The sequence below is a fragment of the Pipistrellus kuhlii genome, unplaced genomic scaffold (assembly GCF_014108245.1).
Source record: "Pipistrellus kuhlii isolate mPipKuh1 unplaced genomic scaffold, mPipKuh1.p scaffold_m20_p_18, whole genome shotgun sequence".
Taxonomy (NCBI): Eukaryota; Metazoa; Chordata; class Mammalia; order Chiroptera; family Vespertilionidae; genus Pipistrellus; species Pipistrellus kuhlii.
The window spans coordinates 26,654,898-26,667,660 of NW_023425493.1; the positions used below are offsets into that span (position 1 = coordinate 26,654,898).

A 12,763-nucleotide genomic window follows, 5' to 3' on the forward strand; every position below is an offset into this window, starting at 1 on the left:
GTGCCTCTGCACTTGCTGTTCTTTCTGCCCTCTCCCCATATCTGCTTTGTTATCTTGTTCTCAATGTTCATATTTACAAGGAGAAAATTATGAAGTAACCTAAATTAAACTCCAGGAGGCCAGAGGATGGAAGAGACAATCAGAGGTTAAGCAGTTAACATCAGTAGTGCAAAACTAACAAAAGACTGCTTGCACTTATTGTATTTGGGACTTATTAACTTCCAGGTGACTATTTCCAGATTATCTAAAAAGAGAGAACAGCTAGTTTGACCAATTTCTTACCTTCCCCTCCCCATTTTTGAACCTTAGGAGTGTCTGCTTCTTGTTTACACATGAGTTTTACAGATTCTTATGGACTGCTGCTCCTATCCCAGCTTCACCTTCCATACATATCCTTCTTAAATAACGTAAACTATTTAAGAAGGATATGTATCCTACTCCCCCTACTTCCTGTACTGTATAATGCTTGCATACCTGGCCAGTGTGGGTCAGTTGATTGGAGTGTTGTGAAAGGTTTTGGATTTGATTTCCAGTCACGGTACATACCTAGGTTGCAGGTTTCATGCCTGGTCGGGTGCCTATGGGAAGGCAACTGATTGATGTTTCTCTCACATCGATGCTTTTCTCTTTCTCCCTCTCTCTCTAAAATTAATAAGCATGTCCTCAGGTAAGGATAAAAAAAAAAAATGCTTGCAAAACCCAAGGACATTAGACATGTTTTTCTTACATGGTGGTGGTGGTTAGGCTCACACCCCAAGAATTAGTCTTCCTTTTTGTAGCAATGGCCTAATCAACCTTTTATTTTAAAGACTTACAGTTGTGAAAGTTAAAATATTTAACAAGAGCAAGGGTCACTTCCTTCCTGACTCACCAAACCACCATTCCTATGCCCTACCTACAGGATCACCCATTCTATACCCTCTGCCTCTCTTTACCTGCTTCATACTTCTTAGAACGCCTTACTACCCCCTGATACATATTTGCTTGTGGTATCCTGACATTAAGCCCCAGAGGGAAGGGATTTTTGTCTGTTTTGCTGTTACTCTCTAACATCTAGAATTGTTCATTCCACATGTTCAACAACTTTTTGTTGAATTAATGAATACTAGATATCAGTTTGACAAAATAGGTTCCCTGCATCAAGAAACCTAAGTCTTCTAGGGAGACATAAAATAATTAAAATATAATAATTACATTTGTTCAGTAGGACACAGAAGCCTCCAAATCTGCTCAGAGGACTTACATGGCAGATGAGATAGAATGGTTAATCTAGGTGGTGCTAATCAATGTACTAGTTATCCAAGGCTCCTGTAAATTATAATGTACTATGCAATTGTGAGGTTGTCTTAACTGACCAAGGTGAGATAAGTTAACCTTTCCTGGTCTTGAAAATTTTACAGAGAGCCTGGCCCACAAGGCTCAATGGTTGAGCATAGATCTATATAACCAGAAGGTCACAGCTCGCCCTGACTAGTTTGGCTCAGTGGATAGAGTGTTGGCCTGCAGACTGAAGGGTCCCAGCTTCAATTCCAGTCAAGGGCATGTACCTTGGTTGCGGGCACATCCCTAATAGGGAGTGTGCAGGAGGCAACTGAATCGATATTTCTCTCCCATCGATGTTTCTAACTTCCTATCCCTCTCTTCCCTTCCTCTCTGTAAAAAAATCAAAATATATATATATTTTTAAAAAGATCACAGCTCATTCCTGGTGAACATGCCTGGGTTGCCAACTCTATCCCCACTGTGGGACATGCAGGAAGGAGCCGATCATGATTCTCTTTCATCATTGATGTTTTTTACTCTCTCCTCTCTGAAATCAAAATCACCAGAGGGTGATTTTTCAGAGAGGGGGAAGATAGAGGGAAAGTCAAATATCATGTCAGTTGGTTGCCTCCTGTAGGGACCGTGACCAGGACCCCTGTGGGGGATGGGCCTGCAACCAAGGTCCATGCCCTTGACACCAATGCAACAGGGGACCCTCTATCCACTGAGCCAAACGGGCTAGGGCTGAAATCAATTTAAAAAAAATTTTTTACCGGGAAATTTTCATTTACTTCATTTATTTCCTCTTCCTATAATTCATATAGTCAAATGGCTATGAAGGTATGGTAAAAGATTGCTTGGTCTGGGAGTCTGCCTATAGAATGGCTCGCTGGAGCTGGCGCATGCGCATCATTAAGGCACTGCAAGATGGCTGCCAGCCACTTTGTGGAGCGTCAGTTCCCTGAGGAGTTAGTGCCCCCGCGGCTGCAGCCGCCAGAAAGTAACAGTGGCCGCCAAGTGGTGGGCGTTTCCGGCCCTGTTTTGTGAGCCGGGTAGCCTCGAGAGAGCGAGATCTCACCAGGGAGGAAAAGGCAGGGCGAGGCGGGGCGGGGAAGCCCCCTCCCCCAACCTCCCGGTTAGACCAACTCGCTACTCCCCTCCCCGTTTTATCCTCCCAGCCCGCTACACGCCGGGGGGCTGCGCACGCGCAGAAGTAATAGACGCGCCTCCGCGGCGCTACGGTCCTGCGGGCTCCTGCGCGCGCTTCCCGTGCTCCCGCCTTGATTGGTCAGATTGCCCCGCCATCACGGCCTCCCTCTGCTTTCTAGGCTGAGAAGGAAGCGAGGGGGCGGGACCAAGCGGGCGCGTGCGCGATACTGTTGCCGTCCCTTGGCTATTGCGTTGCAAAAAAAAAAAAAAAAAAAAATCCTGACTAGCCATCCTGGGGCCTTTTCTGTCCTAGAGGACCTAAAGGAGAAAGATTTCTGCTACCGAAGGGGCAGTCGGGTAGTATTACATTCCAGATATCCACGCCCGCCCTCGTAGGAGTGAGGGACGGGAGTGGGGAAGGGCCTTGGCGCAGGGAGCCGGAGTGTAACACCATTGATTGGGGCGGGAGGGGGGGGGCAGGCGTTTGGAAAGGCTTTGCAGGACCTGTTTGTCTGCGTAATCCTCCCTTGGTGACTGACTGGTGTACACACAAGCCCTTGAGCAATTCTGATAAACCTCAAAACCCACAGCCCCTCCGTGAAGCGTGTCGGAGCCACCGGCGTGCCCACCACCAGCAGCAGCTGGGCCGCCCGTCCTGCCTCCCGAGGAGCCGGGCGCGTGCACCCTCCCCTCCCCCTGCGCCCTCCCCGCCCGCGGCTCCACGCACTCTCCGTGATTGTTTTGCTCGCTCCCGCCGCCGCCGCCGCCGCCGCCGCCGCCAGAGGAGCAGCAGCGCTTGTGCAAACCGGGAAGATGGCGGCCGGCGGCGGCGGAGGCAGCAGTAAGGCCTCCTCCTCGTCGGCCTCCTCGGCAGGGGCCCTGGAGTCCTCGTTGGATCGAAAGTTCCAGTCGGTCACCAACACTATGGAATCCATTCAAGGCCTGTCGTCTTGGTGTATAGAGAACAAGAAGCACCACGCCACCATCGTCTACCATTGGATGAAGTGGCTCCGGAGATGTGAGTGCCGGGGGGTTGCCTAAGGCTAAGAGGGAAGGGGAGACCGGGGAAATGGAAGGAAACCCTCGCGTGCCGCGCTTGGGCTTTTCCCATGGAGCCGCTGCATGGGGTTGGGCTGCTCACAGGTAAAGGTTTTTGACCTGAGTGTTCCCAAACCCAGACCCCATTCCCAGCCAGGGTGGTTTCCTTTTTTTTTTTTTTTTTTGGTTCCCCCCCCCTCCTCAATTGCAGAAGGCTTCGCATTTTCCGGCTATTTCCGCCGCTGCCTTGGCGTGACCTTGGGCCGTTGGCCCCCGATCTATGGATGGGGATGTGTGCATGCTATCATTTCCGAGCCCCGAGCGGTTTTGTGGACTTGGCTGGACCTTGACGGAAATTGTCGCGTCCGTTTGTTCCTTAGGAGAGGCCTTGTCGTGGGAATGATCGCTGGTTTTCCTGAAGATAGACGGGCTCGGGTTTTTAAGCAGTTCGTGAATCCACCTATGTCGCTGGAATAGGTTGGGTCACGCTGTTCATAACTGAGCTAAACTTGTGGTGGGGAACCAGCGGGGCCTCATCTGGGTGAATGGGAAGTAACGTGAGTTCCACTTGGAGCTGAAAGCGACTTACCTGGGAGGTTTCCCCGTGTTTGCTGCAGGGCTTCTGGATCCTGGTCGGAAACTGCCGTTGTCAGGATGGTCAATGCTTTAAAATCACTTGGGGGAAAAACAAATTTTTTTTTTTTTTTTTTTTTAAGGAATTGAGTTTGGTTTCATGAGCAATAAAAGAGGAAATCAGGGAAATGTGCTTTTTTGGGGGGGTGCTTTTTGGACATGTATCGATAGTAGTATTTCACCACTCCCTTGGTTATTACTTTTTTTTCCTTTCTCTTCATTGGGGAGTTTTTCCGCTTTGCTGCTTTTACTACAGTAAAGAGGTCTAGTATACTGTCAGGAAGCATGGATTGTTTGCAGGAGGTGTCACGTCTTTGAGGAGGAAGTGTGGAGAAGTCGCTGTTGCTTCCTGCTAAGGAGAGATGGTTTATCCTAAGTCCACCTGTGTTTGAATTTTAGATCTTTGTTGCTTCCTGTCCATAGCTTGTCACCCAGGGGTGCTCATCGTTCAGTTATTATTCCACTTCAGCCATTGCTTATGTGCTTTGATTTGGGTTTACCACATTGCTTATGTGTTTTGATTTGGGTTTACCTTGTAGGGAACAGATGGATGCAAAATCATAGTCCCAAGCTTAAAATAATTTGTATATGTGAAGTTATTGTTGGGAGAGATGTTTTGTGGCTCTTTAAATAATATATGCTGAAAGGGTTGTAGAACCAAGATGGGGATTACCTATATTTATCAATAGCAGATTGAAGTTACTTTCTTCTGAAGAGCTAAAATTAAAACATATAAAATTAAATATAAGTTAATCAAAGACCCTTTCATATAAAATAACTGCTATGTGCCTAGCCCTCATCATTAATAGTATATCTATCTCATTACACCTTAAGACACCCTAAGAAATAGACTTTTTAGTCATTGATTTACAGATGGGGACACTAGGCTCAGAAATGCTGCGTAAGTTGCTTAAGTTTACACAATAAAATGGTGGAGTTAGGATTTGACTACCATATCAGTTGACAGTGACCACATTTAACTTTGTAAAATGTTTTCAAGATTATTCTTTTTTATTTTATTTATTTTTATTTTTATTTTTTTAAATATATTTTATTGATTTTGTACAGAGAGGAAGGGAGAGAGATAGAGAGTTAGAAACATCGACAAGAGAGAGTCATCGATCAGCTGCCTCTTGCACACCCCCTACTGGGGATGTGCCCGCAACCAAGGTACATGCCCTTGACCAGAATCGAACCCGGGACCCTTCAGTCTCCAAGCCGACGCTCTATCCATTGAGCCAAACCGGTCCCGGCAAGATTATTCTTTTTTAAAAAAATATATATTTTATTGATTTTGTACAGAGAGGAAGGGAGAGAGAGAGAGAGTTAGAAACATCGACGAGAGAGAGTCATTGATCAGTTGCCTCTTGCATACCCCCCACTGGGGATATGCCTGCAACCAAGGTACATGCCCTTGACCGGAATCGAACCCCGGTCCCGTCAGTCCCCAAGCCAACGCTCTATCCATTGAGCTAAACCGGTCTCGGCCAAGATTATTCTTTAATGTACTTGGTATCCCAGTGGTAGCAGGCAGTGCTCATGCGAGCTGAGGACTTCTTTTTCTTAAACATATTTTTTGTGTTTTAAAACATTTTTACTAAATTATGAAAGTATTTAGCATTTTCTGTCTTTGGGCTCTGGTACTTTTAACTGTATGGTTACATCATTTGCAAGAATAAATTGGTTTTCATCCCTGCCTTGTGGGATTACAGATGACAATTAACAATATTTTTTCTAGGCAGCAATACTAGAACCAGAATTTTTCTGCCTTTGCTATTGTTGATACTGTGTCTGGGTTTATATCTTTTGTTAATATCTTAAGAAGGGAAAAAATGATTGCTCTAGGACAGGGTGGGGAATGTCTGGCCCATGGGCCCTAGAAGGCCCTGGAAATCATTTGGTCTGCCCTGCCAAGGCACTAGGGGTGATTTAATTAAATGTTTTACCAAATATAGCAGGTTAATTTTTAAGTTGATAATTTTTTGTGGCCCGCAAATGATGTTATAAATATCCAAATGGCCCTTGGCGGAAAAAAAGGTTCCCCACCCCTGCTCTAGGAAGACTACTTATTTCAAGTGCATAATACATAGTTTCTTTAGTGAAACGCTTTTGGCTCTGTAAAACCCTGATTTTTGTTCCCTTGGCCTAGTGGAATGTAACTTAACTTTCTAAAATAGTTAAGGGGAATTTGTAGTAGTTTTGTATTTACAGTTGACCTTTGAACAACTCACAGGTTAGGGACGCCAACCCCTGAGAAGTCAGAAATCTGTGTATAACTTTTGACTCTCCCAAAACTTAATTACTAAGAGTCTAGCCTTGACTGGAAGCCTTACTGATTACATAAACAGTCGATTAACACATATTTTGTGTGTTATATGTACTAGTGTTACATACTGTATTCTGACATGAAAAATGAGGTTCAGTACATAAGCTACTTTCACTGTGCCCTTCACCACTCTCCTGTCTCCCCTTAAACTCTAATAAGGAGAGGCAATAAATAAAATATTAAATATATTAGGAGGTGAGAATATTAGAAGTGCTGCAGAGAATATAAAATATAAAGCAAGGAATGGGGATACAGAGTGTTAAGGAAGTTGGTAAGGGAAGGCCTCACTGAGGAGAGATGTTTGAGTAAGAAGGTAAGGTATTAACTAATAAAGATACGAGGGGGTGAGAGAAAGAGTGTTCCAAGACAAAGAGGACAGAAAAATACAAAGATCTTGAGGTTGGAGTGTGCCTGCTAATCTTAAGGAACAGCAAGAACGCTTTTGTGGCTGGAAAGTAGTTAAAATGAGGATTAACAGATGAACTCAGAAATTATGGTGAGTGATGGTGAACGGAGAGGCAGATCACAAAGAGCTGTATAGACATTGTAAGGAGGTTTGGCTTTTATTCTGAGTGAAATAGGGGGCCATTTGAGCAGAGGAGTGATGTGAACTGATTTGTGTTTTTAAAAGGTCATTGGTTGCTGCGGAAACATGTATATCAATTAGGCTATCATAGTAATCCTGGGGTCAGATGGTTTAGACCAGGTTGTGGCCAGACGAATTGATATGCAGTAATTAAATTCTACATCTCTTCTTTATTTAATATTTTTTATTAATTTCAGAGAGGAAGGGAGAAGGGGAGAGAGAGAGAAACATCAATGATGAGAGAGAATCATTGATCGGCTGCCTCCTGCACTGCACACCCCACACTGAGCATCAAGCCCACAAGCCTGTAACGCAGGGAGTATGTCCGGGAATGGAACAGTGACTCCTGGTTCATAGGTAGATGGTCCACCATCCATCACCAGGCCACACCAGCCGCGCTAATTCTAGATCTCTTTTGACGGTAGATCGAACTGGATTTCTAGATGGATTAAATATAGTAAGAGAGGAGAGTCATAAAAAATGACTTTTTTTTGCCTGAGGTGTGAAACAGTCACCACAGGACAGGGTGTTCGTGTGTCTTTAGAGCCACCAGGCTGGAAGAGATCTCCATCAAGCGCCACTTAATGGGGCTGCATTCTGAAAAATGCACTGTTAGGTAATTTTATCATTGCTCAGACATTGAGTTCATTTACACACACCAAGATGGTATATATCGCCTACTACACACCTGGACTACATGATAGAGTCCATTGCTCCTAGGTTACAAACCCATACAGTATGGGTACTGTGCTGAATACTGTACGCAACTGTAACAGGTATTTGTGTATCTAAACATAGAAAAGGTACTAAAATATGGTATAAAATGGTCCACCTATATAGCGCGCTTAGTATGAATGGAACTTGTAGGACTGGAAGTTGAGTGAATGCGTACACTACTGTACAGTAAGGCTACATTGAACACTGTACTCTTAGGCTACACTAAATCTATAAAACAACACAAGATTAAATCAAGCACAAGAGAATGATGCAATCAAGAGAGTGGCAAACACCAGATCTGTGAGTCTACTGCTGGCACAACCAGGCCTAATGTTTTACAGCAAACCTTTTTTTTAATAAGTAGAAAGAGTGTACTCTAATAATAAAAGTGTAGTATACATACACCAGTAACAAGGTTGTTTCTTACCATTTTTAAGTAATATGTACTATACATAATTAAATGTGCTATACTTTTATACAACTGCCAGCAATGCAAGAGATTTGTTTATACCAGCATCACCACAAAACAGGAATGAGGAATAGTAGCACTATGTTGTGATGGATACATCTCTAGGCGATGGGAAATTTTCAGCTCTTTTATAATCTTGTGGGGCCACATCTATGTGGCAGGTTGCTGTTGACTGAAATGTTGTTATGTGACCAGGACTGCACTAGGGATTAAGTGTGGATAGAGAAGTAGGTGTAATAAGAAAGAATAATAAGGGTAGGTATAGAAAAGGTTGAGAGAAGGCTCTGGGGCATTCTCGTATTTTAGATACGTACCTCTGTCTATTTATTTGATCTGATGTCTTGGCTTAGGTTCTTTTTTTTTTTTTTTTTTTTTTTAATTTATTTTATTGATTTTTTACAGAGAGGAAAGGAGAGAGAGAGAGAGCTAGAAACGTCAATGAGAGAGAAACATCAACCAGCTGCCTCTTGCACACCCCCTACTGGGGATGTGCCTGCAACCAACGTACATGCCCCTGACCGGAATCAAACCTGGGACCTTTCAGTCCGCAGACTGACGCTCTACCACTGAGCCAAACCGGTTTTGGTGACTTAGGTTCTTTTTGAGGTTCAAGGTAAACTTTGTCTCAGCTCTCCAAAGAAGTAGGACATCTATTTTGATCTCTTGCATATTTCTGCTCTTGGTTTAGGCTTTATGGCAAGTTATAGCATAATTGGTCTTCTTCCCTTTTGGATACCTAGGTCATTTTTTCACTTCATTGTCCTAGGTTCATAGAGATGCAGGTAATATTTTCCATATTTCCTGACAATGTTTAAAAACATGGAAGCACCTTAGTTATACCGTATAATTATTGCAATGGTATATACTAAATGAACCTTTTTACCTGTATTATGAAATTTTACAAGCCATTGTTACGTTCTTCATTTAGCTGCTTTGTCTGTCAAATACAGAAGGGTGTTATTATATACATTGCTCTAGGTGGATCTGAAATAACATATAGAACATAATTTTGCAATATAAGCTTGTAGTAAATAAATAAATTATGTAAAAGATAAACATTCTATTCTCATAATTCAAAGTGTGAAACAGTATTGACAAGCTTCACATGGTCCAGTGGTATGGAAATCTTAAAAGGAAAATTTCATTGACAGAAGAATAATATTAATATTAAAATTTGCTCAAACAGGTCACCCCCAAATTAAAGCTTTATCTGTAGAGAAGGGGTATTAAAATTTCAACTATCAGATTATGTGAGGCCTTTTAATGTGTAGAAGGAGTTGAGACCCTAGTAAAATTTCTCAGTAATTTAACACTATTGTACAAACCAGCTTGACTCAGTTTCTCATTTGTCAAGGAAATGAAAAGTAGTAGTTTTGTATAATTATAGAGCACTGGAGAAATGTACATCTTGTAGAGCAAGTAGTAGAACCTCGTTCCTCCTTTTGGAAAAAGGCAAAAATTTCATCTGGGTTTTGGAATATAAAGTTTGTCTGGCTAAGATAAAGGCAGTTTAAAAAATACCCTGTTCTGCCGAGACCGAGTGGATCCAGCCGTTGGCCGGTTGAGACGTCGAATAGCGTCCCTGGGGACTGAAGGTCCGGGTCATTCCGGTCAAGGGCATGTACCTTGGTTGCGGGCACATCCTCAATAGGGGTGGTGCAAGAGGCAGCTGATCGATGATCCTCTCCCATCGATGTTCCTAACTCTCTATCCCTCTCTCTTCCTCTCTGTAAAAAATCAATATACGGTACCTCATTCTTTTTATTTTCTTAGAGAGACATTGAAATATGCTGGGTTTAAATTTTTTGGTTGTGGCCTTCATTTTCCCCCTCATCTCTCTTCCTCTCTCCACTTTACTCTTTAGTGAAGATGTAGTTTCACTTACTTTCACTGTGTGGTTCTTTGGTATCCATAAGCAGAGGGAGAGTGAGTGAGCGAGTTTCTTTATTACCCTTTAGTACACAGCTGCAGTGTTCGAGGGGGAAGATCTTTTAATGTTAGGAGGTACAACATTCCACATTTTATTTTTAAAAGACCAGAACAGATACCAAGCTGTTTGATAGTTTAAAAAAACTATAGCATAAAACAGTATTTTAAATGATGATCTCTTGTGTCTAGGACCGTGGTTGACAAACTGCGGCTCTTTAGGCCCCTTGAGGGTGGCTCTTCCACAAAATACCATGGCCTAGTCGAGTCTATTTTGAAGAAGTGGCGTTAGAAGAAGTTTAAGTTTAAAAAAATTGGCTCTCAAAAGAAATTTCATTCGTTGTACTGTTGATATTTGGCTCTGTGGACTAATGAGTTTGCCGACCACTGGGCTAGGAGACAGCGTTACTTGAGTTATTAAAATGTATAGTGTCTTCCTGTAACCAAAGACAGCATTCAGAAAATGAATTCAGGAATATTGAATGCTTGCTTATGTAAAACTCTGAATTGGATGCTGAAAATTATAAGAAACTTAACATTTAGTAACTAAGATAGGAATTGAACAAAAATAATTGGTTCTGGGAAGTGTGATAGCATGCACTTTTATATGCTGTAACACTTTAAAAGAGGTACCACTGAGTTTATTTACTAGATATCATACATATATTACCTCTAAACCCGACATTAGCTCTGTGAGATATGAATTACCCTCATTTAAAATTTTTATAAGCTGGGGCTCACGGAGGAAACTGTCGGAAAATTTATAGCATAGGAAAAGGAAACTACCTGGTTTAAGAGTGGCAAAGCATAAATTTAATTTAAGAAAAAAATGTAGGCAGAAGGTGAGAATGGGAGAAAGGAAAGAAATAATAGATTCAAAGCTTCTGTTGCGCTGAAACCGGTTTGGCTCAGTGGATAGAGCGTCAGCCTGCGGACTGGAAGGTCCCAGGTTCGATTCCGGTCAAGGGCATGTACCTTGGTTGCAGGCACATCCCCAGTAGGGGGTGTGCAAGAGGCAGCTGATCGATGATTCTCTCTCATCGATGTTTCTAACTCTCTAACCCTCTCTCTGTAAAAAAATCAATAAAGTATATTTATATTTTTTTAAAAAAGGTTTTGTTGCTAACAAATACTTTATTATTTAACAATATTTATTCAATTTCTAGTCATTAATGCAGTTAACTTCACAAATGTATCACTAATAGATTTAATAGTAAATATTTAACATTTACTGAGTTTTTAGTGATCTCATTTAATATAACAATTCATGAAGTACATTTTTATTATTTAATAAGTCTATTAGTGATATATATGTAAAATTACACTAGTGGTAGAGAAAATAATGAAGAAATATTATGAACGGTAATAAGGGAAGTACTTATAGGCTTAGTGACATAAATTGTTCAAGTACACAGCAAGTGAACAATAGAGCCAGGATTCAAATCTAAGCAGTCTTTACTCCAGAGTCTACTCTCTACACTGTGCTAGAGACTGCTTCCCATTCCTTTCAAAGTTTATTGGTATTTTGTATTGTTCCATATGTAGTGAGTGTGATGTATATAGTATAATAGTTCCCAAACAGCCTTATGCCTATTTCCCCCCCAGCTTTATTGAGTGGAGTTGACATCTCAATAATCATGATACAGCATGATTATTTGATACACATATATATTGCAAAATGATTACCATATAAGGTTATCACCTCATAAATTTATTTGTGTTAGAGAACGTTTAAAGATCTAGGAACTTTCAAGCATATAATACCATATTTTAACTATATTGTACATTAGATCCCCAGAACTTACTCATCTAATAACTGGAAGTTTGTATCCTTTGATCAACATCTCCCCACTCCCTAGTCCCCGGCAACCACCATTATACTCTCTGTTTCTTTGAGTTTGTGCCTTTGTATTTCAGTGATTTCAAAGAGATTTTTAGTCAGTAGAATTTGATAGAACTTTTCAAGCAGTTGTATGTTGGAAATGAAGTTAGAGGAAAATTTGAAAGATGGATTCTATGGATTCTGTCTTGACAGAGAATTGAGGAGGAAGAGATAGATAATGAAAGCAGATTTGAACATAAGGAGTTGGAGTATTTAGAGGACATCTGGGAAGAGTTGTTTAGTAGATAATTAGCCTTTTAGAGAGTGTATATAATTCTCATATTGGCTAATAATATGGACAGTTATGTACCTGATGCTATCCTAGGCACTTTATATGTATTATGTCATGTAATCTTGACGATAACCTTTGAGTAGGTAGATATTATTATTATTCCATTGAGCAGATAAGGAAAGAAGTGTTTTGAAAAGGTCATGCAGTTGGAAATAGGGGCTGGGCTTTGAAACTAGGTCTGACTGGCTTAAGAAATGTTCTTGCCCTTCTGTCATGGCTCAGGGTTGAGCATCGAACTATGAACCAGAAGTAGAATAGAGAGTTGTCATATACCCTGTACCCAGTTTTTCTTGTTATTAATATCTTAATTGGTGTGGTGCATTTGTTACAACAAATGAACTAATATTGATATATGTATAATTAACTAGAGTTCATACTTCATTTGTGGATTTCCTTATTTTTTTGCCTAGTCATCATGTCTCTTTTTTGACTAACAATTTTGAGAAGTACTGATCAGGTATTTTGTAGAATGTCCCTTAATA

General features: G+C 41.5%; 1 protein-coding gene across 8 annotated transcripts in view; it reads left to right on the forward strand.

Annotated features, from left to right (window-relative positions):
- Nucleotides 1-2,650: 2,650 nt before the first annotated feature.
- The window catches only part of RPRD2 (regulation of nuclear pre-mRNA domain containing 2), a 49,412-nt gene continuing 39,299 nt past the window's right edge, over nucleotides 2,651-12,763 (forward strand). For 3 of the 8 annotated variants that reach the window (XM_036441847.2, XM_036441850.2, XM_036441852.2), the window contains exon 1: nucleotides 2,653-3,430. In XM_036441847.2, the coding sequence (XP_036297740.1) occupies nucleotides 3,226-3,430 (205 nt within the window). In that variant the 5' untranslated portion in view covers nucleotides 2,653-3,225. Of the gene's footprint in view, nucleotides 3,431-12,763 lie in introns of all 8 variants that reach the window. The other 5 variants (XM_036441851.2, XM_045583402.1, XM_036441848.2 and 2 more) reach the window with 4 other exon arrangements.